Source organism: Galeopterus variegatus, unplaced genomic scaffold (assembly GCF_000696425.1).
Source record: "Galeopterus variegatus unplaced genomic scaffold, G_variegatus-3.0.2 Scaffold33, whole genome shotgun sequence".
Classification (NCBI taxonomy): domain Eukaryota; kingdom Metazoa; phylum Chordata; class Mammalia; order Dermoptera; family Cynocephalidae; genus Galeopterus; species Galeopterus variegatus.
In genome coordinates this window covers 1,192,429-1,215,919 of record NW_007726144.1, presented here as the reverse complement: position 1 = coordinate 1,215,919, position 23,491 = coordinate 1,192,429, and the positions used below count along the sequence as shown (strand labels likewise).

Below are 23,491 nucleotides of genomic sequence, written 5' to 3'. Positions count from 1 at the left end.
CCTGGAACACAGGACCAAGGAAATGGGGAATTCACAAAATTTCAGAAAGTGAAATTTCTAGGTTACAAATAGTGCAGGTTCCTGAATAAAACTAGGGCAATTTTGGACTCAAGCTCAGTAAATTATTCATATAATACTCTGCATTTTACAAAGTGCTCTCACTTACATTATTATCTTAGGTGAATTGGTCTCTACAATAAACCGTGTGTATAATAGATATTATCATATCATCTTACAATTTGCACAGCACAAAGCTCTAGCTCAGCTGGGTAGGTGACTTCACAAAGAGACACAGCTATCAAGGGGAATTAGGGATAAGGCATCGTGACTCTAGCTTCTAATGCATTGACCCAGTGCCCAGGAAGGTGCCTGGGGCATAGTCGATGTTCAATAATTCAATGCATGTTTTTGAATGAATGAATGTCTTCCAGAGCCATGTCCTATCCACTTTTCTAGAAGGGCAGAATGTCAAAGCTGAAAAAATACATTCAACTCCATCATTTTACAGTTGAACTACCAACAAATATTTTATGCATGTGAACTCATCCTGTCTGTAAACAGAATCTGAGAGGATAAAAATATCCTCAGCCAAAATGAAGGGTGAAATTGATGTAATCATGGCTATAATCTCCAGTAGTATGATTCTAAACTGAATCACACCAACTCTCCCAAATACCAAAGAACTCTCCAGAAGCTTGGAGTTTCATTTATGTCCTCTTTTGACCTACAAAATACACAGATCTTTTCGTTTACTCTCTCTCTCTATCTCTATCTCTGTTTCTATCCCCATCTCTCTTTCCTACACAGCCCTAAGCACTCAGACTCATGGAAGAAAAATATTCAACACTGATTAACTTTGGCACCTTTCATTAGTCTTTTTTAAAAAATAGCTTTAACTAACACACGACAAAACCCATCTGTTTTACGTGTACATTTAAATAATGTTTCCTGAATTCTCAGAGTTGTGCAGCCATCCCCAGCTTTTATTCAGAACTTCTTAAGTTTAAGAAAGTTTCCATAATAACCTTTAGCTGTCCCAGAAATGCGTAACAGTAATGGCAGTCGATACTGAAATCCAGACAGTATAGAATTTTGTTTTTCCAAAATCCTGGAACCCAGAACCCAAAACATTCTGCTGCTTTATTAAGCCTAGGGAACTGGAATCACAGTATTTATAGAATCTCAGATGAATGACAATCTTCCCACATCTCTTCCTCGGACCTCGGGACTTCCGCGTTACAGACAATCAGTGGGCGGGGCCCCATTCTGGAGAAAACTAGGCGGTGGGAGGGGTCCCCTCCTGGAGATCTTCCGGAAAGGGGAGGGGCCCGCCTTCCGGAACCTTTCGGACAGAGGCGGAGTCTTCTGCCGAGGGCCATTCGGAAGAAGGCGGAGCCTACCTCGCATCAGGACCAGTCTGACTGCACCTGCATCCTTAGCTCAGAGCATCCCTGGAGCATCTTAAGAGGCGAGTGCAGCTAGCAACCAAGGGACTGGACCGTCGCGTCTGCCAGATACCTTCCCCCTCCCCTGACCCAGAGCTCTACAGCAGCGCCCTCGGTACTGACCGGGAGTTCCCAGAGTTGTCTGACCATTGCAAAAGCATTCATAGCAACAGCCTCTGATTACGACATGGCCGAGATCACCAATATCCGACCTAGCTTTGGTAAGTAGAGTCGGGCAAACTAAGCTTGAGGTGGTCAGAACGGTTGCAAAGCCAAGGGGGTCCGACGGCTGGGCGGGGAATGAAGCTCAGACCAGAGCCTTCAAAGTGTCAGCCCGCTAGAATTGGGCCTGTGGTGGTGGGTAGCGGGCAGTGGGCAGCGTCTGAACTTAAGCTATGGGCTGCAGGGAATGGCAAGGCCAGAGCCACACGGAGGGTGGGGAAGTCCAGGATGCTAAAACCTTGTATGATGCACTGTCAGCACTGCTGGAGGTGAGAAACAGCGAGCGTGCCGAGGACGCGAACCCCTCCTTCTGGAGGAGGAGAGGTAGGGTAGGCCGAGTCCTGCCCCTTGGGGCACGCAGGGCGGTGCCCCTTCCTCCCCCTTCCACTCCTAAGGGTTGCGGGGGAGGGAGGTGACAAGGGGGTTGGCGAATCAAGATGGCAGCTTGGAGACTGTGGGCTCTGTGGCTGGCAGCCAGGGGAGGCGGTGGCCTCTGGGGAAAGAGGTGTGCGGGGGTGGGGAGCAAAAAGGAAGCCACTCCTTAAGCCGATCAGCTGGATGCTGGAGCTGGGACGAAACGTGAGCCCTGCAAGCTCCATTCTGCATCGTAATGGTGGGGTCCATTTGATGCTACCAAATGGCGCTTGGCGCTGCTGGGCTGGGGGATGACGTGATGTCTATTTCTGGGCCTCCAGACAGCGCCTAGTCTCTCTTTCCGGGGCCTTTGTTCCCTGTTTCTCCTGGCTGGCTTTTCAAAAAGGGGGACTCACCCGCGCTGGTGCCGGCGGGGGCGCGAATCAGGCCGGAGGGGGAGGGGCGAGAGAGGCCCAGCCCGGGGGAGGCTGCTTTGTGTACTAGAGAAAGCATTACGTCATCTAGGAGCCGCTGGTCCCTGACCCAGCCCTATGGGCTCCAAGATCAGTTTTACACTCCCTAGATCAGAAAGTGGAGTTGAAAACAGGGAAGAAGATGGGAAAGACAAGCTTGGAGAGCAAGTTTTTTCCTCTTTGGGGGTTTCTCCAAAATGTGCTAAGGGAGTAAAGTTCCTGTGCTATGCTTTCCTAGTCAAATAAATAAATAAAATATAATTGCCCTTCTTCTCCCTCAATTCTACTACAGTTTAGATGGGGGAAGCCAGTGAAAGTTGCTGCCAGCCTAAGAACCTTCCCCTTAAGGGATTCTATTTCTCAGACAATCCAGAAGGTTTGAGCATCTGGACTCCAGCATTTAGGGTGGGGACACAATCCAGCTAGGAAACGGCTTTTCTCACTCCCAAGTAAGAGGTATATGGAAATAAGCAGAACCCAATGTGCTCTATCCCCTAATATAAGGAAGAGGACATCAGATCAGGGAAAGTATCCAGACAACAGAACTTCACACCCGTTAATGACTTGTTCCCACTTATTCCTCAAGACTAAATCTTGATTGTATTTCTTTCTTCTATTTCTCCTTCTGATTCTTTATCCTTAGAGTCCTAAGTTTCCAAAACAGAAATCCCTTTTGTAATTGCATGAGCAACTCATTTTCTTCCTGCTTTTTCTTTTTCTTCTTATACCTTTCCAACAGATTCCTTTCTCTAAATGCAGTTCCAGAGTCCTTGGGAAAGTACATGGTGCAGAACACACTATAGTGATTTCCTTTAGAGGGAATATTAGTGGAAAAGGGGAAATAAATTATGTATGCCTTTTATATGCTGCATATTATTTAATCCTAACAAATACCCTCCAGTGTAGTTGTTAGATATATTTGCCAGATAAGGAAACTGAGGCTCAGAGGGATTAAAAACAACAACAAAAAACTTGGTTAAAGTCAAACAAGCTATTGAGTGTAGTGCTAGGATTTGAACTGATGTCTGGCTCATTTCACTGTATTACCCTGGCCTACTTGTCAGCCAAAGGCTATGTTTAGAAAAGGAAGTGTCAATAAGCAGGTCTGGTCCAAGGCTGAAAGAGTTGGGCATAGCCCAGATGTGTCTTGCAGGTCTCTAGACCCTTACAGAGAGAGTCTCCTAAATACAGAATTGCTGCATCTGACTTTTTCACATTTCACAGAGTACTTCATTTCAAGCACTATAGTACTTGGGAGGTATAAAAAGCGAACACTCAATTACCCGTGACGATGGAGGACAAAAGGAGCAAGCAGCACAGGTCACCCCAATTTACAGCTTTTTTTTTTTTAACAGCTTCTTTAAAACACTCACTTCAGCCATTTGTTCCAACTTCATTTTCCCACAAGCTTGTGGCTAAAGCGAGCCACAGGGCTCTGAGTTTCAACATCTCTGATTTTTCTAGTTTACTAACATGGGTGTTGGGAAGAGGGACAGGAGTTAACAAATAGTGAAATGAAGATAGAAGGGCAAAAGTGGGAAACAAGGTGGGGGAGAGCACCTAGATAATCCACAGATGGGTTCATCTGTTTCTCTCTTTTTTTTTTTTCTTTATCCTTCTAAAGATGTGAATCCTTTATCTTCTCTTTTCTACCTTACCTCCGTTTTCTAACAATAAAAGTTGACTCGTAAGCAGCAACAGGTTCCCTCAAGATCACAGAGTAAATTAGTTGTAGGGCCAAATAGACCTAGATGTCTCCCAGTCTGGGCCTTTAGATCTCCCTTTCAAATCATTCTCAAAAATATACCTGACTTGGTAGTCCTCTGATTTTCTTTTCTCTTAGAGAAAATCAATGTTCAGTTTTACTAATCAGTAGCAAGCAATTTGCAGGAAAGCCCCTGCATGGTGAATGGAGAGCCGCTTCTTCAGACTGTGCCCATTCTGACTGACAATTAAGTCTAGCCAGCTGTTCAAACAAATATTTACTGAGCTCCTATTAAATGCAAGAGACTCTGAGGGATTCAGAGACAAACAGGATGTTGTTTCTCCCTGCCCTCAAGGAGCTAACCACCAAGACTACCTCTCCCTTGAAGCTCTTTTTTCATTTAAAGCTTTGAGACTTGGTGCTGCTAACACTAAGATATAGGTTTTGATCCCTGTACCAGCCAGCTGCAAATAAATAATAAAGCTTTGAAACCAAACACCATTATTATTCAGTATGTCTATGGCCACCTTGATTTATTTTGTTCAGAATTATTTTACTCTTTTTTTTTTTTGGTGGCTGACCAGTATGGGGATCCAGACCCTTGACCTTGATGTTATAATGATTTTACTCCTTATCTACATTATTTTAGAATGTGACCCCTTCTTTTCTTATCTAGTTCCACCTTTCATACAACCAAGGAATGTTGAGGTAGAAAGAATTTCAGAGACATCTAGTCCATCCCCACTGAAGAAATCCCTTTTAGAATATGCCCGACCCAGGGCTGGTAACCCAAGGCTGGCCAGTTAGCTCAGTCTGTTAGAGCTCAGTCAAGGGTTCGGATCCACTTACCAGCCAGCTGCCAAAAAATAAAAAAATAAATAGAATATGCTCTACCAATGGCGATTGTATTACTCTGTTTCTGTTGTTTATAACAGAATACTTGAAACTGGGTAATTTATAAATAAATGAAATTTATTTCACACACTTTTGCAGGCTGGGAAGTCCACAGTCCAGGGACCACATCTGGTGAGGGCCTTCTTCTGGGTGGGAACTCTCTGCAGGGTCCCATGGCGATGCAGGGTATCACATGGTGAAAGAATCTCAAGAGCTCTCTCATGTGTTCCTTATAAAGCCATCAGTCCACGCCTATGTAACTAATTACTCCATGAATGGATTAATCCAATCACAAGAGCACAGTATTCACAATCCAATCACCTCTCAAAGGCCCCACCTTTCAAATACTGTAATTGGATTTCCCACCCTCTTAATACTGTTACAGTGGGGATCAAGTTTCCAACACATGAACTTTTGGGGTACATATTTGACCTATAGCAGCGATCCAACCTCTGAAATTTTTCAATTGGAGAATTACTGCCTCATGAAGCAATATGGGCCATTGTGAGGCAGTTGTGTTTTTTTGTTGTTTGTTTTGTTTTGTTTTTTAGGTCAGCTGACCAGTACAGGGATTGAACCCTGAATCTTGGTGTTAGCAGCACCATGCTCTAAACAACTGAGCTAACCAGCTGGCCCCTGTGAGGCAGTTGTCATAATAGTTTGACTCTTTTCATTGAGTCAAAATCCATGTTTCTGTAACCTATACACAATGGTGCTGGTCCTGTGATCCAAAGTAAAATCAAATCAGACCTTTTTCAATCAAAATGCCTAAAATAGGGCCAGCCCGTGGCTCACTCAGTAGAGTGCGGTGCTGATAACACCAAGGCCCCGGGTTCAGATCCCATATAGGGATGGCCGGTTCGCTCACTGGCTGAGCGTGGTGCTGACAACACCAAGTCAAGGGTTAAGATCCCCTTACCAGTCATCTTTTAAAAAAAAAAATGCCTAAAATAATTATAACTGAAACCCTGTACTGGCCAGCCACCAAAAAAAAAAATTATAATTGAAGATGGTTATTATTCCGAAATACCACTTCAGCTCTAGTTCCTTCAATTCTTCCTCCTTTGATATAGTTTCCAGATCTTTTACTATCCTAAGTATCCACAATATAGAGTATGGACTCTAGTGTCAAGCAGACCAGAGTTTAAATTCCATGCCATTTGCTAGTATTTAGGCTTGGGAAGATTTCTGAGGTCCCAAGTTCCTCAATGTAAAGTGGGGATATTAATGGTACTTATTCAATAAGTTCTTTGATTCAGAGAGAGAAAGCTCTAGCACAATGCCTGGCAGGATCATAAGTGCACACCAAAAATAACAGTTATTGTTATTGTCAGTGTTACACAGAATACTTCTGATGTGTTATGGCCAGTGCAGATAAAATTATACCTACCCCTTGTGTGATCTGGACATCATGCTCATGGTATAAGTTGGCATTAACCTAATTATAGTCCAGGCTTATGGTCACTTACACTACTAAGTCATTTTTGCCCAAACTTGCCAAGTGAGGTTATTGCCTAAAGATGGGTTTTTAAGTCCAAATAGAAATTCACATTTATCCAGTATATGTAATCATATTGACCTCATCCTTTTTTTTCTAATCTGTAGAGACTGTTTTGAATTCACTAACTCATTTGTTCACTGAGTACTTCTTACGTGCTATATGGTTCTAGGACCTAGGGATATAGTGGTGAACAAAACAGACAAAATCACTGTTCATATTAAGCTTATCTGATGCAGGAAGACAGACAAATAAATATATTACAGGGTAATAAGTGCTATGAAGAAAAATAAAGAACAGTAATGGGGATATTATCTCACTTGGGGCAGAAAGGAAATGCTTCTCTGATAAGATGAGGTATGAGCAGAGGCCTGTAGTATGTGAGGCAGTGAGCTATGCAGATGGCTGATGGAAGGGTGTTCCAGAAGGATCTGGAACATGCTGGGATCACGTTTATTTCCTTCATTGTCCCTGTCTTCCAAGTCTTCCCCTAAAAAGTAAGGTAGAAAACTGCAGGCCTTATCTAGACCTTTAAGGCCTAAACCCAATTTGGCTTCAGTAAACTTGAGAAGGGAAAGAAGCCGAAACCTAATTATTCAAGGCAGGGGGCCAACTTTTGTGGGAAAAAACAAGACTAGGAGAAGGGAAGAGAAAAAAAAACTATTTCTTTGTATATTTATTCACCCAACAAATATTTATTTTTTATTTATTTATTTATTTTATTTAAAAAGATGACCGGTAAGGGGATCTTAACCCTTGACTTGGTGTTGTCAGCACCACGCTCAGCCAGTGAGCGAACCGGCCATCCCTATGTGGGATCCGAACCCAGGGCCTTGGTGCTACCAGCACCGCACTCTCCCGAGTGAGCCACGGGCCGGCCCCCAACAAATATTTATTAAGTGCCTGCTAGGGCCAGCCCGAGGCTCACTTGGGAGAGTGCAGTGCTGATAACACCAATGCCACGGGTTTGGATCCCATATAGGGATAGCCGATTCGCTCACTGGCTGAGCGTGGTGCTGACAACACCAGGTCAAGGTTAAGATCCCCTTACCGGTCATCTTTAAAAAAAAAAAAAAGTGCCTGCTATTTGTTTAAGTGCTGGGGATATAACAGTGACAAAACAGGCAAAAATCCCTATCTTCATGAGGCTTACATTGTAGGGAAGATAAACAATAAATAGTAAAATTATTTGAGGTGTTCATGTATATATTTATTCTTATATATGTGTATGTATTTTATTTTATTTTATTTTATTTTTATTTGTTTATTTTTGTGGCTGGCCAGTACAGGGAACTGAACCCATATGTATTTTATATATAGGAGGGTACTTCAAAAAGTTCATAGGAAAAATTTTTTTTTAAAAAGTTCATGGAAAGATTCATATTATCTTTTTTTTTTTTTTTAATGGAATGCTTCACGAATTTGCATGTCATCCTTGCACAGGGGCCTTGCTAATCTCTATATTGTTCCAATTTTAGAGTATGTGCTGCTGAAGCAAGCACCATATTATCTTTCAATTCTATTTTTCCATGAACTTTTTGAAGTACCATCGTATATTATTTTCTTATATGTGTGTGCATGCACGTGTGTGTGTGCGTGTGTGTGTGAGAGAGAGAGAGAGATAATGACAAGGCATGAAAAAAATTAGGCAGGGCTAGGAAGAGTGGGTGTCAAGGGTGGAAAAGGTTGCATTTTTAAATAGGATAGTCAGGGAAGACCTTGCTAAGAAGGTGACATTTGAACAAAGATCTGACATTTTCTGCAGTCCCTATTTCTTCCAATTTAAAGTTTTATATTTTAAATACCTGGCAGCTGAAATTTTGGAACATATTTAAAAAGTATGTAGATGCAGAGTTTTTCTTTTTACCACCCATCCACTTTTAGCACCCTTGTGCACCCTACCAAGACCTTCTAAACTCAACTCCACATCTTTCCACCCCACCCTGACAATCAGCCAGTCAGTCAACATAGGCCCACTGTTTGCAAACCCATACTGGATGCTGTGGAATATCCTCCAAAAACCAAAGACACAGCTCATGCCCTTGCATAACAGTTGAAGCGAATGGGTTCCCACATAAAAATGTGACCTTAGAACACTTACAGAGCAGCTCTATGTAAAGCACAAATCAATACAAGCAAACCAAGTCTGTAAGTGCTGAGAGAAGGTCAAGAAAAGAACAGGGAGTCAGGTGGGGCACTTCAGAGAAACCTATCTGGAGGAGATAATCCAGGTTTGGCGGGAAGGAGGAGCCATGAATTGGTCGGAAAGTGTGGGTGAGATCGGCTCCAGGAGAAGGGAGAAGTTCTAAAGCCCAGATGAGCACGTTTTGCTTTGGAGGCTAGATTGCAGATTTGCTTGGCTCCAGCAGAGGCACTGAGCAGGGGACCTCTGGACAGGGGTTGAAGTCCATCTGCCTTAATGCATCTCTGGTCTCCTCCTTCAGATGTGTCACCAGTGGTGGCTGGCCTCATTGGGGCCTCTGTGCTGGTGGTGTGTGTCTCGGTGACCGTCTTTGTCTGGACATGCTGCCACCAACAGGCAGAAAAGAAGCACAAGAACCCACCATACAAGTTTATTCACATGCTTAAAGGCATCAGCATATACCCAGAGACCCTCAGCAACAAGAAGAAAATCATCAAAGTACGGAGAGACAAAGACGGCCCTGGGAGGGAAAGTGGACGTGGGAACCTGTTGGTGGACGCAGCAGAGGCTGGCTTGCTGAGCCGAGACAAGAGTCCCAGGGGGCCTAGCTCTGGATCTTGTGTAGATCAATTACCTATCAAAATGGACTATGGGGAAGAACTGAGGAGCCCCGTTATGAGCCTGACCCCCGGGGAGAGCAAAACCACCTCCCCGTCATCTCCAGAGGAGGATGTCATGCTAGGATCCCTCACCTTCTCAGTGGACTATAACTTCCCAAAAAAAGCCCTGGTGGTGACAATCCAGGAGGCCCATGGGCTGCCAGTGATGGATGACCAGACCCAGGGCTCTGACCCTTACATAAAAATGACTATCCTTCCTGACAAGCGGCATCGGGTGAAGACCAGAGTGCTGCGGAAGACCCTGGACCCTGTGTTTGATGAGACCTTCACCTTCTATGGCATCCCCTACAGCCAGCTGCAGGACCTGGTGCTGCACTTCCTTGTCCTCAGCTTTGACCGTTTCTCCCGAGATGATGTCATTGGGGAGGTCATGGTGCCACTGGCTGGGGTGGACCCCAGCACAGGCAAGGTACAACTGACCAGGGACATCATCAAGAGGAACATTCAGGTGAGGAGGAAGAGTGTGTTGGGGAGGGATGGTAGGTTGGGGCAGACAATATCTCAGGAGAAATGGAAGGGGAAAGAGGTACGATGAGGGACAAAGAGGAGCTGTAGAAATGAAGCTTTTGGCTATCAAAGAAAAGCAGTCAAAGTAGGACAGGGTCTGGCAGATTAGGTGTCTTCCAAGAGGCAACTTCATGAGAGAAGTTCAGATAGCTTCTAAAATTTCACTTAGTGATTGGCATCCTGATGCTGCATCCAGCTTACTTGGAACAGGCTGTCCCACCAGTCCTAAATCCTCCATCATGTAGGGGATATGGGGGCTAATTTCTTTTCCAAAGTGATGTGTGATTTTCCTCCAGTGAAATTATTTCTCACAGCTGAGACACTATGACAATAGCTCAGTAATTTTTCCCTGAGTTTCCCTTTCCCAACCCAAACCTAGGGGTATGAATAGTATCATGTATGTATTAGTCCATCTCAATTGCTTATAAAAAAATAACTAGAACTCGGTAATTTGTAAAGAAAACAAAATTTATTGCTTATGGTTTCCAAGGCTGGGAACACATCTGGTGAAGGCCTTATTGGTGGTGACAGTTATGCAGGGGTCTCACATGGCAGATGGTGGAGCAGAGAGTGAGCTAACTCTTCACTCCTCCTTTTAAAGTCCTCAGAACCATGCCCATGACCACCATTAAGCCATCAATGGATTAATCCATTCACTAGGGCAAGGTTCTCACAACCTAATCACCTCTTCAAGGCCCCACTTTTCAGTTATCATAATAGGATTTGCCACCCTCTTAACACTGTCACAGTGGGGACCAAGAAGCCTCCAACACATTAAACTTTAGGGGGATACAATTCAATCCATAATAATGTACATGTCTTCTTATAACCATTTTATATATGAAATGTAATGAATTGTTTCACCCTTCCAGGCCCAAACCTTTGTCACAGATACTTCTCTCTCCATTCCTCCTCTCCTCCCTTTTTGCATTCGAATGGGGATGAGAGCCCTCCATCCTGCCTTTTCTCCCTCTCTCCACACTAGTCAACATTGGCTCTTGAGATGTAATTTCAGGGGTACAAGAAGTATACCCTCACCCCACCCCACTAGTTCATTTCTTCCACACTTGGGGAGGTGGTGTAGTGCGGCAGTTAAGCACTTGGGCTCTGGAATTGGACAGCCTGACTACATTTTTTGTCTCACCACTTTCTAGCTGCACAACATGAGTGAGTTACGTAACCCTTCTAAGCCTCTATTTTCTCATTTGTAAAATGGAGCTGATAATATTGCCTTTCATACAAGGTGATGAGGTTCAAATGAGATAATATACCTGACATACCCTTGAGGAGTTTTCACTTTACTGGGAGATAAAGATAAACATTTTTGGCAAATACCATATAGTGAGTATGCTGGTGTTATTTAAGAAGTTTTTTTTTTTTTTTTTAAAGATGACCAGTAAGGGGATCTTAACCCTTGACTTGGTGTTGTCAGCACCATGCTCACCCAGTGAGCAAACCGGCCATCCCTATATGGGATCCGAACCTGTGGCCTTGGTGTTATCAGCCCCGCCCTCTCCCAAGTGAGCCACAGGCCGGCCCAAGTTTTTTTTTTTTTTTTTTAAAGATGACCAGTAAGGGGATCTTAACCCTTGACTTGGTGTTGTCAGCACCATGCTCACCCAGTGAGCAAACCGGCCATCCCTATATGGGATCCGAACCTGTGGCCTTGGTGTTATCAGCCCCGCCCTCTCCCAAGTGAGCCACAGGCCGGCCCAAGTTTTTTTTTTTTTTTTTTAAAGATGACCAGTAAGGGGATCTTAACCCTTGACTTGGTGTTGTCAGCACCATGCTCACCCAGTGAGCAAACCGGCCATCCCATATATGGGATCCGAACCCGTGGCCTTGGTGTTATCAACACCGCACTCTACCGAGTGAGGCACAGGCCGGCCCCGGCCCAAGTTTTTGAAATTTTAAACGTAGAGTTTTATTCCTTTTTCAAGGTATAACATATGTGGTTGATAGCAAGTATTTGGAAGTTAAACTTGAATTTAAATCCAAATTCCATCAGCTAAATGACCTTGGGCAAGCTGCTTAACTTCTCTAAGTCTCAGTTTCTTATAGGAATAAAGTAAGATGATGAATTTACATAGTCCCTAACATATAGTAAGCCTTCGATAAAATGTGACCATTATTATTATTATTATTTTTTTTTATAAATAAAGTTTGATATCTGGGAGATATATGTGGCTAGCAGATATTTATACTATGTTTTGACAAAGTGAAGGAAGACAAGGAAGCCTGAATCAGTGGAGAAGGAGGCTGAAGTTTCAGCATAGCAGAGCCACTAAAAACAACTGCAAATCTCCCAGAAAGATCCCTTCCAATAGGTGGTGTTCTTCTCTCTTGATGGCTTTTCTACCTGCAAGCCCACACTGGACACAGTGGGGAGACAGGAGGCTCAGGATTGGACAGAAGAGGCCTCCAGGCCAGCAGGGTCAGAGTGTGCAGTGAATACCCAGGAACACACTTTTTTTTTTTTTTTCTTTTTATCTTTTTTACTGACCCGCAACGGGATTGTAGCCCTCGGTGTTGCGCCCGCCCCGCACTCAGCCAGTGAGTGGGAACCGGTCTCCACATGGGATCCAAACCCTCGGCGGGAGTGCCACCGCGCTCCCAAGCAGCGCACTGTAGCAGTGTGCCACCGGGCCGGCCCCCCAGGAACATACTTTGCCCACTGAAGAAGGATACTGCACCAGGTCTGCAGGGCGGGGCAGCAGGGAGCACACCCTCTGGGTGTGTGTTCTCGCCTTCTCTGCTGTATAGTATGCACCCACTTGAGCCAGCCCAGTCATGCTGTTGTCCAAGGGAACTGCTGCTGCCACTGGGCACACTCAGATCCACCTGACAGGGGCCAGGGAAGTCCAAGAATTGTGAAAAGTATTAGAAGTATTTGATCTGAGCATAACCAAGGCACCGGTTCAATGCCGAGATACAGTGAGACATCCTAGAGTCCCACACTGCAGGGCTTCTTGCATCTTCTGAGGTTAGAGTTAGAAGGCCTGGACAGAAACTGAAGCAGTGATCTATTTTATCCCCTTCTCTCCCTTCTCCTCTTCTCCATCTCTTTTCCTCTGGGCTCTGCCAACCCTCTTCCCTTTACAGTGTCTCCAGCACTCCACTCCCTGCTTTCATCTACCTCTCCTCACAGGAGGATCCTCTCCAACACACCCCTCCCTATAGCCCCAACTTTGGTGAAGCCACCAACCAGCTGGACTTCTCCAGACAGCTCATGCACTTGCAGCCCAAGGCTGGGGGTGGAGGATTGCTCTGTGCCAAGTTGCAGCTGGGAAGAGACAGGCAAGGAAAGGGACCAATTTGGGCTGGGAACCTAACAGCCTCAAATCCAGAGTACTGGTCAGAGAGCACAGACAATAGCATTTGCTAAACTGCCAGGGCTCTTGGCAACAGCCAAGTTTCTTTCCACTTTATTAACTTCCTTCAGGGGGATAAGCCAGGGAAAGGATCCTGAGCAACATATCCCTTGAGAGAGGTCTCAGACAGGACACCCAGAGAGCCTGTGCAGCCCCACACCAGAGCCTTTCAGCCTCCCAGGCTTCCTGAACCCATTTCCCCAACCAGCACCTGTGGGAGGGACTGTGTTCCATCTGAGCCATAGCTGTCATCTCCCTAGTCACTCATTCCTGTGATTCCCTAGCAGTGCAGCGTCCAAATGTCTACCCCAGTTCCTCCCTACTGTAGCAGAGTCTGCCCTTTCTGGATCTCCCCTTGGCAAACAGCAGCGAGAGTTGCTCTGGAGTATTCCACACTGTCTGTAAGGAGCTTTTTTCCTGGTCCGTGTAAGACATCCCCTTATAGTATGGGACCAAATTATCTTCCTCCAATGATTCCTGGGTGGAGACTGGTAAGAACTGCATTTCTATGGACAACCCCAGCCCTAACTGCATTTCCTGGCCTTTAGCAGAAAATTCATCTCTTATCCTTCCCATTATTACAGTGTGGTCCAGTTGAAGAAGCCGAGGACTAGTCATCATTTTGACTCTGTCCATTTCACTGCCTGACTCTGGGCAAGCAGTTATCCTCTCTGGGCCTTAGTCTCCCTCTAGGCTGGATCATGAAGGCTAATGGGGTCACTTTGGGAGCACACTCTCAGCTCTTATGAATATACGAAGAGATATAAGAAGCATTAAAAATTAATCCTTGATTATTAGTAAGAGGAAGTCACAGTATAAACTATGATGCCCAAAATCTCTGAGTTGAACTTTTTAATATATGTATTATATACTTAAAATTTTAATATATATATTATACATAAATATACATATGTATATTTTAATTTGAATTGAACTTTAGAACTAATTTTTTTTTTTTTGGCAGCTGGCCAGTTCAGTGATCTGAACCCTTGAAAGAACTAATTTCTTTTTTTTTTTTTTAGTGGCAGCTTTGTTTTCTAATATTTTACTCATTTGATAATTAAAGTGATTTACATTCCCATAATAAATCCCCCACAAGGAGAACAGAGGTGGTGCAGAAAGGGCTGGAGGACAAAGAGGACACAATGGGAAAGCAAAGATTGACAAAGTGGATAATAGAGAGTTGTTAGACCCCTCCTAATTTCTTTAGGTCATGGTGATGACCTGGAACAATGGTCATGGGAATGAGAGGATTCTTAAAATCTCAGGTTTACAAAGGACCTTAGAGGTCGTCATCCAATGTAGCCATCAGCACTGAAAAGAGAAAGAAAAAGGAATGTCAATTTTCTAGGAACAATAAAGAAATTTGTTACGTATGTGCATTGAGGGGAGGAAATAGGAATGTGATTTAACGTTAAGGTTTTGTTCTTTTGTCTTCCCATGGTTGTGATTTAAGGTAGAGGGAGCCCTCAGGACTTCTGGCCCCAAGAAAGGTTAATTGATGGTACCATGGTCCACTTAGTGCAAAGACTCTGGCTAGAAAATCATTCTGAAAGCTCTGCTAATTATAGGGAAATAGAATTATCCCTTGCCTAAGTATTTCATCTGAATGTATTCTTCAGAACCACTGCTCCTGTTCTTCTGTTCCTCTGAAGGAGAAAGGGGCCTGCTCTCTGAGAGCAAAGCCCCCAGCTCTGTCAGGCATGGATAAAACCCTTTCTCTCCCTTGTGCTTCTGCTTGCCTGCCCCCCAACAGGGTATTTGCCTCACTAGGCTCCCAGCCCTCAATGGCTCTTTTCAGAAGAAAGAGCCATTGACAGTGCTACTTGGAATGGGAATTGGGTGCAAAGAGAAAGGGTGGGCGGGGTGAAGGAATGACATGAAACTCTGTCCTTCAATGCAGAATGGAATGGCATTCAGGTGGTGATGTGGCTGCAGGCTTGGGCATCACATAGGGGCAGCTGAATGGGGTTGGGCATTCTGCCCATGTAAAATGACCAAAGGTGAAGGAGTGAATCTGATGGAAAACAGTTGTCTGAGGAGTGATTTTAGGGGAGAAAATGATTAAAAGGGTAACCAGAGGTTGTCTACTTTCCCAAAGAACTAGGGAAGGGACATGGGGATTGTGATTAGGAAGATTTTGCTATAAAATTCTATGGATGATCTAGGAAACAGGATTTTTAAAAAGTAATCAAGAAACCTAAGCTATAACATTATAGTCAATGTTATTCTTAAAAAGTATTTGTTTTTTTAAATCAAATTTCCCTTTTCCTCCCACCTATCCTTCTTCTGCATATAAAGTTAGAATTATATTTAAAGACTGCATATTTAGTATTTAGACACTCAGTATTTGAGGATAGTCCCAGAAATAGATATTAAACTTAGTAAACATTTTATCTTTCATGCAAGTGATGGGGAGCAGTGGCCAAAATAATCTAAAAATTCTTTCTAGATCAGTGCTTTCCAGTGATGATGGAAATGTTATATATTTGCACTGTTCAGTATGGTAGCTACTAGCCACTTCTGGCTATTGAGCACTTAAAATATGGCTAGAGTGACTAAGGAACTAAATTTTTAGTTTTATTTAATTTTAATGAATTTAAACAAAAAAAATTTTTTTTCTCGTTTTTTTTGATGGCTGGCTGGTAAGGAGATCCAAACCCTTGAGCTTGATAAATTAAAAAAAATTTTTTTTGTTAGCTGGTTGGTACGAAATTAAATTTTAAATATACACATGTAGCTTGTGGCTACTGTATTAGATAGCTCAGTTCTGAATGTTTTGGAAGGCATTTGATTTTCTTTTTCATGAGGGATTACTTTCCTTTTGATTGTGCCTAATAGCAAAAATGAGTTTGTATTCTCTGATCGCATTCTGACTTGTGGCAAAAAGAAACAGCCAGAACTATACTGGTTGGCAAGGGCAACCAGCCTGTGATTTTAAACTGGCTAAGGGTACTTCCCACGGATACAATCAAGAGCTGACAATACACATATGGGGCTTCAATCTAGCAGAGAAAAGCCATGAAAATCTTTTTTTAAAAAGTCTATTCCCTTTTGGACTTTAATTTCACAAGCTAAGGGCCAGGTTTAAATTTTAGTCATGCTCTATGCCCTATGAGAGGCATTTCCATATGCTCTTGCTATGAAATATAGACTCAAGAAAATTTTTTAAACCATGTGAGATAGTATCACAATTTCATTCCTTGCAATGACTTAAGTCCTACAATAAAAGCACAAAATAGTAGGTTTATTCCTTGTTTTTCATTGATAAGCTAATTAGCTTATTTGCTGCTGTTGTTCTTTCTTGTACCAGACATACACGAGCATGTACTGCACTAGCCTGAGAGCTGCTTGAGGGTAGGGTTCCTCACTATCCAGCTTTCCAGCCGTGGATTCTAGCAAAGTGCCTGGCACTTAATAATTGTGTAATAAGTCAATTTTGTGGATATGTGAGACTGGTGATAAGTATAGTCTATTTTGCTCAATCTAATAATTCCTGGAGTAGGTGACATTTCTTTGCAGCTTTGAAGAATACAAGGAATAAGGCTTCACAATGGAGGGCATGATTTTGTCCTAAATTTAACTTATTATGTCTTAAGTTCCTCAAACATCACCTCCTTTTGTTTTTCTTTTCCCAGCCTCATCCCCACTTTCTAAGCTAGAAACATAAGAAATAGTCCTCCCTTTCTTCCCTTTAACCTGCACTTCACATCCGTTTATCCACCCAAACCTAGAAATTCCCTACAGTTCTTCCTGAGACATAGCTCGCCCCATGCTCCTCTCCTCTGCCATATCCCTAGTTCCAGTGCCCGTCATTTCTTCTTTAGCTTGTTGCAGCAGCCTCTTAACTGGGCTTTCTGACTGGTCTTTCTCTACTTTAGTTCATTCTCCAGCTTCCTCTAAAATAATAATAATTTTTTTTTTGTCCTTTTTGAGACCGGCCGCACCGCGCTCAGCCAGTGAGTGCACCGGCCATCCCTATATAGGATCCGAACCCATGGCGGGAGCGCTACTGTGCTTCTAGCACCGCACTCTCCCGAGTGCGCCACAGGCTCGGCCCAAAAATAATAATAATTTTGATAAACCAATAATTTTGCCACTCCTGTACTTAACTCCTCTTGCCTGTGTGATGCTGACTCTGCTGTTTAGGTATAGTACCCCACCCCCCAGCCCTTCACCCTAGCTTCACCCACCTTTCCAGTTTCCTGACTTACCCCTCCTGTCAGGCAGCCCACCTTCAGGCACACTCACCTCTTACTATTCTCTGAACACACTGTATCCTTTCAGGATCCAGTACTTTTATAGCAGCATTCTGTCACTACACCTGACATGATCTTCTCTCTGCCCATTGTCTCATGCTTTCTTACTCTCTATCAGCTCAGATATCAGCTGGAAAAGCTTTCCTTGAATCAACCAGCAAAGCCAGCCTCTTTCTCTGCTGGGTGCCCAGAGCACTTAGACATTTCTCTGACAGTACATGTTTGTTTACATCTCTGCCTCTTGTACTGCATGATAAGCTCCTTGGGAGCAAGAACGGAGTCCTGTCAGCTCTGGGTCCCCAGCACCTGACATGTAATGAATATCCAAATGTTGTTTAAAATGTTCTTGGAGGACTAGAGGTTTTTTTAAGCTCAAAATAGAGCCTAGAATAGAATTTAAAGATGGGGAGACAAAGATGAGGGTGTTGATGAGGAAGCCAACTTGGCTGGAGAAGACAGTGGAGTGCAAGCACTGAGGCATGTGGAACAGGTGTGGATATTCACCTTGCCAGATGGAGGAACAGGCTCCAGAAAGTTCAGGGACATGCCCAAGGCCATGTGGTGAATAAGTGGCAAAGTTAAGATTCAAACCCAACTTTCCTACCTCCCACTGTACAGTCTTTAAAACTTTTTTTTTAAATCACAAGAACCAAATGAGAGAATAGGAGAGAATGCACTTTTGTAGTGCACACTATGTGCTGGGCACTGTTGGGGTTTACAGATTTGAACTTATTTAATCCTCCTAATAATCCTATGAGGTAGGTACTGTTTTTATCTCCATTTTATAGATGAGGAAACTGAAGTACAGAGATGCTGAGTAACTCATCCAAGGTCATTGATAAGAAATAGCAGTGAGGGTTTGAATCCAGGCCAGTCTGGCTTCGGAGTCCATGCTTGTAAATGCTAGACCCTGCTGCCTCTCCATGCAAACCATTTTTTTTAACATCAGGATTATAATTATAATTCTTCCTTTCCCCCTCCCTGTTAAATAGAGTGGCAACATCTTTATAGGGGATGAACGTATTTCCTATAGACTCCTCATCCCTGCATTTGTCCTCCTCCAGACTCTCTTCCCACTCCTCTGCACACTTTCTGTGCCATGCCCTGCTCCCTCTGCCAGGATTCTCACTTGCTATTTCTTCCTCACAGAAGTGCATTAGCAGAGGGGAGCTCCAGGTGTCTCTGTCATATCAGCCTGTGGCACAGAGAATGACAGTGGTAGTCCTCAAAGCCAGACACTTGCCGAAGATGGATATCACCGGTCTCTCAGGTAGCAGCTATTTACTTCAACCTATTTCTGACTGTCTGAACCACTCCCCCATTCCTTTCCTGCAGCCCAAATACACCCCGACATTTCAGGACCCCTTGCCTCTTTTCCTTTTTATCGGTTCCTTTCTCTGTTTACATTCTCTTCCTGATGAATGTCTAGGTCCAATGGATTTCCCTAGTTGGGGAGGTGCTTTAGGTGAACAGATAGTCTTTACACTTGGTGAGGTATCCTAAACGATATGCATGCAGATGCTGAACATTTGCTCTAGGTGAGACTTCTCAAAAAGTCTGCAGGCATTTGTTAGTCCCTGTGCCCTTGAAAATGCTTCCTGGTGTCATGGGGTTTTTCAGACCTGACTGTTCTGTTCTATTCCCGCTTGGTTTCCTTGACCTCTTGTCCAGGCGGGCAGACTTACATGTATAGTCAGTGTGCATTTATTGTGCAATCACTGAAGACCATGTGGGGCTGGCTACCAAAGATACAAACAACAGAGCCCCCTCCTTTCCAACATGAAACCACCATTATAAAGGAGAGGACTGTGTCATAGGCTTGTCTCCTTTTTTCTTATCTCTTTGGGGGCCCCAGATCCTTATGTCAAGGTGAACGTCTACTACGGCAGAAAGCGCATTGCCAAGAAGAAGACCCATGTGAAGAAGTGCACTTTGAACCCAGTGTTCAATGAGTCTTTCATCTATGACATCCCCACTGACCTCCTGCCTGACATCAGCATCGAGTTCCTTGTCATCGACTTTGATCGCACCACCAAGAATGAGGTGGTGGGAAGGCTGATCCTGGGGGCACACAGTGTCACAGCCAGTGGTGCCGAACACTGGAGAGAGGTCTGCGAGAGCCCCCGGAAACCTGTGGCCAAGTGGCACAGTCTGAGCGAGTACTAATCCTGTTCTCCTTGCCTCTAACCCCGGGGCCACGCTGGGGAGGGACGTAGTGGGGAGAGAGATGACAGAGAAGTGGACTCAAAACCTCATTTTAGTTGTAGAAGAAAATTTCTTACAAAACAAACCCCACAAGGAACACCCCATATGATCACAGTCGCAGATCAGTTCTTAGCAATGATGATTTTTTGCAAGGCACTAGAAATTCTTTTTTTTTTAAGGGGGGGGAAAAAGAGAGGGAAAGACCCTTACAAGTCTATATATAACAATGTAACCTTATACTTGCATGTCTAATCAAACTGAAGAAATTAGCCTAACAGCCAATATCAAGTTGCTGATTTTAATCCATGAAAATTGTGTTTTGTGCCGAATTGTATTTGCTGATTATTTGAAATTGGCCTCTTTTTTATTGGGCTTCTCTGGAGAGTTACTCCCACTCCCCATCTCTGCAGAAGAAAATTTTGCTCTTGTAAAACCTCATGATTTCATCATCCCCATCTTTTCTCCCTATTACCTCTTATATCTTTGCTCTTTGGCTGAGCTCAAGGTCCAGAGGTCTGTAGTAAGCCAAGAAACAAAGGAGGGATGGATAATGCAGGGTTTGCAGGAGAGAGTAACTGAGGGGGTATTTTTACTGTCAGCCCTCCTGCTATGAAGTTGTAAAGGGCAGTCTATGGTTAATTGGTAGCCCTGATGAAGCACACAGAACACATCAGACTTACCAAGTAGAACTTGGATTTACAAAACTAGATGACTTCTCTAAAAGGAGCTTTGGAGACTTCAAATTTAGCTATAGGATAGTACAAATGAACACATCCAGCTGATCCCAAATGCTATTTGCAGGTATGAGGACAAGGAGAGGAGAAATGAGATGACTATCCTCTCCCCATCTGGTAGTGACAGCCATTTCTTGGTTGATGGGTTGGAAGTCATCAGAGATCTGAAGGATTACATTGACCTTTGTTTTTCCAGAAATGCTGACCATAGAGAAGCCTTAGGGTCTTCTCAAGTGGCTTAGATATTATAATGAGATTACATTTACTTCATAAGGAAAAAGCCTCTTATAAATTATTCCTTGAATTTTTCAATAACAGCTCTTAAGAAAATAACAGTGTGACTGAGTAATATAGATAGCTTGGATTCTTCCAGAACATCCTCTCCCTCAAAACAATGTATGTCGTTCTTTGAACTTAGAGTGTGTCATGACATGGTGGAGGAATGGGGGAACCACAGAGTTTAATACTCCTGCCACTGGGCAGTACAAATTGAGAGAGATTCAGCATCTTGCTGGGATTAGAATTCAGGTATACTTACTCCTAGTACATCCATGTCTCCAGTGTTGAGACTCCAGGTGATAGAGACTTCACTGACAATAGATAAGATTGGATAGGCAATATTTATTTTTACCAGCCTGAAGAGGAACTTAAATAAACAACAGCTTGACCCAGGGCCTGAAAGATTAGCTCAAATTGAAGTGTCCACTTTCTGACACTTTCTGACTTGCTTCTGAGGAGTTGAGAAGTTGAGTCTCCACGGAGAGGGTGGTGATCTTGCCTTTGGTAGTCTCTTAGCTCTTGTGGATTTAAAACCAATCTGCCCCCACCCCCAATCCTTTTTTTTTGTTTTAACCAGATTCTTGACAATGCAGAGCTCTGAGCAGGCACAAAGCCCATTCTGTTCTTGTCCCTGTCAACCCCCATCCCCCATAAGCAGACTCACTATCTCACCATCAGTTGAGGTCACACCACTAGTGTCATATCTATACCCCATGGAATGTAAATACTGTATCATACGTAGAAGAAAATAATTTCTGTTTTCTAAAAATGCATTTTGAGATAGTTTAATGTTAATGAAACAGGAGCATTCTGAAGCCCCATTAGGAAAAAAATTAAATGGTTCCTCTTCATCGCCTTAAAGTCTAAAGATCAGAAATTGCTGAGCAACCCGCTTTTGTTTCCTTCCCAGAAACAAAGCAAAGCAACAGGTGAAGATAGTCTGGTCTTTGCCCTGCTGTGTGTGCCTCTGTAGCTCCTCCTGACGTTAAGTCTGGGAAAACAGCCTTGCCCCACTCCTCTCTTCCCCATCTCCTTGTAGCTTTATTCCTTGCATTCTTTGGGTCTACTGAGCAGAAGGTGGCGAGGTGACAGGAAGAAACCGTTAGTTCTGTAGCCTAGGAGCTACCTCAGTGTCTTTGCCAGAAAATGGCAAAGAGGTGAACAATCCAGGGTTCCTCCCACCTATCTCATCCTGGATCATCGTGCCCTTGATTTTGCTGTCCCAAAGTTTCTTAGCTGACTTTGGCTTTCACATTTGTGTTTTCCAGAGATAATTGATAAGGGTGGAGGAGGAATGCCTCCTCCTAAGAGTCAGGTGAAAGACAAGAGAGTCACATCCCAGCTTTTGCACAAGGCACCATGGTCAGGAATAGGTTAGGGAATGGTCACTTCTGATTTTCCAAGGGTCAGTCCTTCTCTGAGGATATCTTGATTCCTTTGGGAAGACAAGAGTTGTTCTTAATGACGGAAGTCCCTTTATGAGTTATTCCTTCTTTCAGTTTTCAGTGGAGCACAGCCAAGATGTACATGTTTCTGAACAGAGCCCTAGATATGAAAACAGTTAGAACTGGTTTTGGGGACAAGGGTGGCTTGCTCAGGAGAAGGAATAGTGCAAGTCCCTTTTCTTGGAAGGCTTTTACTATGGCCATGACAGTGACATTGCCCTCACCGTGATCCCTCTCCAAAGTGGTCGTCTTTCTTTACCTTGTGTCTTCTCTTGTAAAAATGAAACTCAAAACTAAAATAAACGTGTCAAATTTAAAAAAAGAAAAGAAAAAAATTGAAAAAGCTAACATGAATCGTGTGAAATTGCTTAATGCTGTAACGCTAACCTACACTATGTAATGCTATCTTGTATGTTGAATTTGTTAATGCACCACACAAGTGCAAAATAAAGACTGATTCACATCAAATAGGCACAGTGATGTCAGCATGACTCTCTTGGAAGCTGGATGAGTATGAATGAAGTTAACACTCAGACTCCAAAAGAATGTTCTTGGGGCGTGTTGCCTGTCAAGAGTCCTGTTCTTGCCAGGACTGGTCCTGAGTTAAATAAACAAAAAGAGACCTGTTCTTGGGGAGCTTAGCAGAGGACAATATTAATCAAATAATCACGCTAATGAATGTATAATTACAAACTGGGAAGTGCCCTGAAGGAAAAGGAACACAGGTCAATGCAACATTCTGGGGTAACCTACTGGGGTGATATGACCATTGCAGCTGCTCTTTGTGGATTTCTCTGCATGCCTTAAAGTCTGAAATGATTCACTTTTCATATTTTCTGTTCTGTGTAATTATATTCCCTGTCGGGGCCAGCCCGTGGCTCACTCGGGAGAGTGCGGTGCTGATAACACCAAGGCCACGGGTTCGGATCCCATATAGGGATGGCCGGTTCGCTCACTGGCTGAGCGTGGTGCTCACAACACCAAGTCAAGGGTTAAGATCCCCTTACTGGTCATCTTTAAAAAAAAAAAAAAAAAAAAAAATTATATTCCCTGTCAGAGGAAGAGAGAAAGGAAGCAGGAGAATCAGTCCCTGCACTTTTAAAGTTTTGGTGAAGGAACTAAAAAACTTTTTTTGTGTATGGCTGGCCTGTAAGGGGATCCAAACCCAGGACCTTGGGTTTATAAGGCTGTACTCTAACCAACTGAGTTAACTGGCCAGCCCTAAAAAAAACATTTTTTAACTACAAAACTAATATAATAAGTACACTATAAGAAAA

General features: G+C 43.5%; 1 protein-coding gene across 2 annotated transcripts; it reads left to right on the top strand.

The window, feature by feature from the left end:
* Positions 1 to 1,397: 1,397 nt before the first annotated feature.
* SYT11 (synaptotagmin XI) lies at positions 1,398 to 22,688 on the top strand. 2 transcript variants are annotated; one of them, XM_008570831.1, is made up of 4 exons: positions 1,398 to 1,666; positions 9,036 to 9,862; positions 18,701 to 18,821; positions 19,407 to 22,688. In XM_008570831.1, exons 1-4 carry the CDS (start codon positions 1,633 to 1,635, stop codon positions 19,715 to 19,717), a joined length of 1,293 nt encoding a protein of 430 aa, XP_008569053.1. In that variant the 5' UTR covers positions 1,398 to 1,632; the 3' UTR covers positions 19,718 to 22,688. The 2 variants fall into 2 exon arrangements, with proteins under 2 accessions (XP_008569053.1, XP_008569044.1); XM_008570822.1 differs by having other exon boundaries at positions 18,701 to 18,824.
* Positions 22,689 to 23,491: the final 803 nt, after the last annotated feature.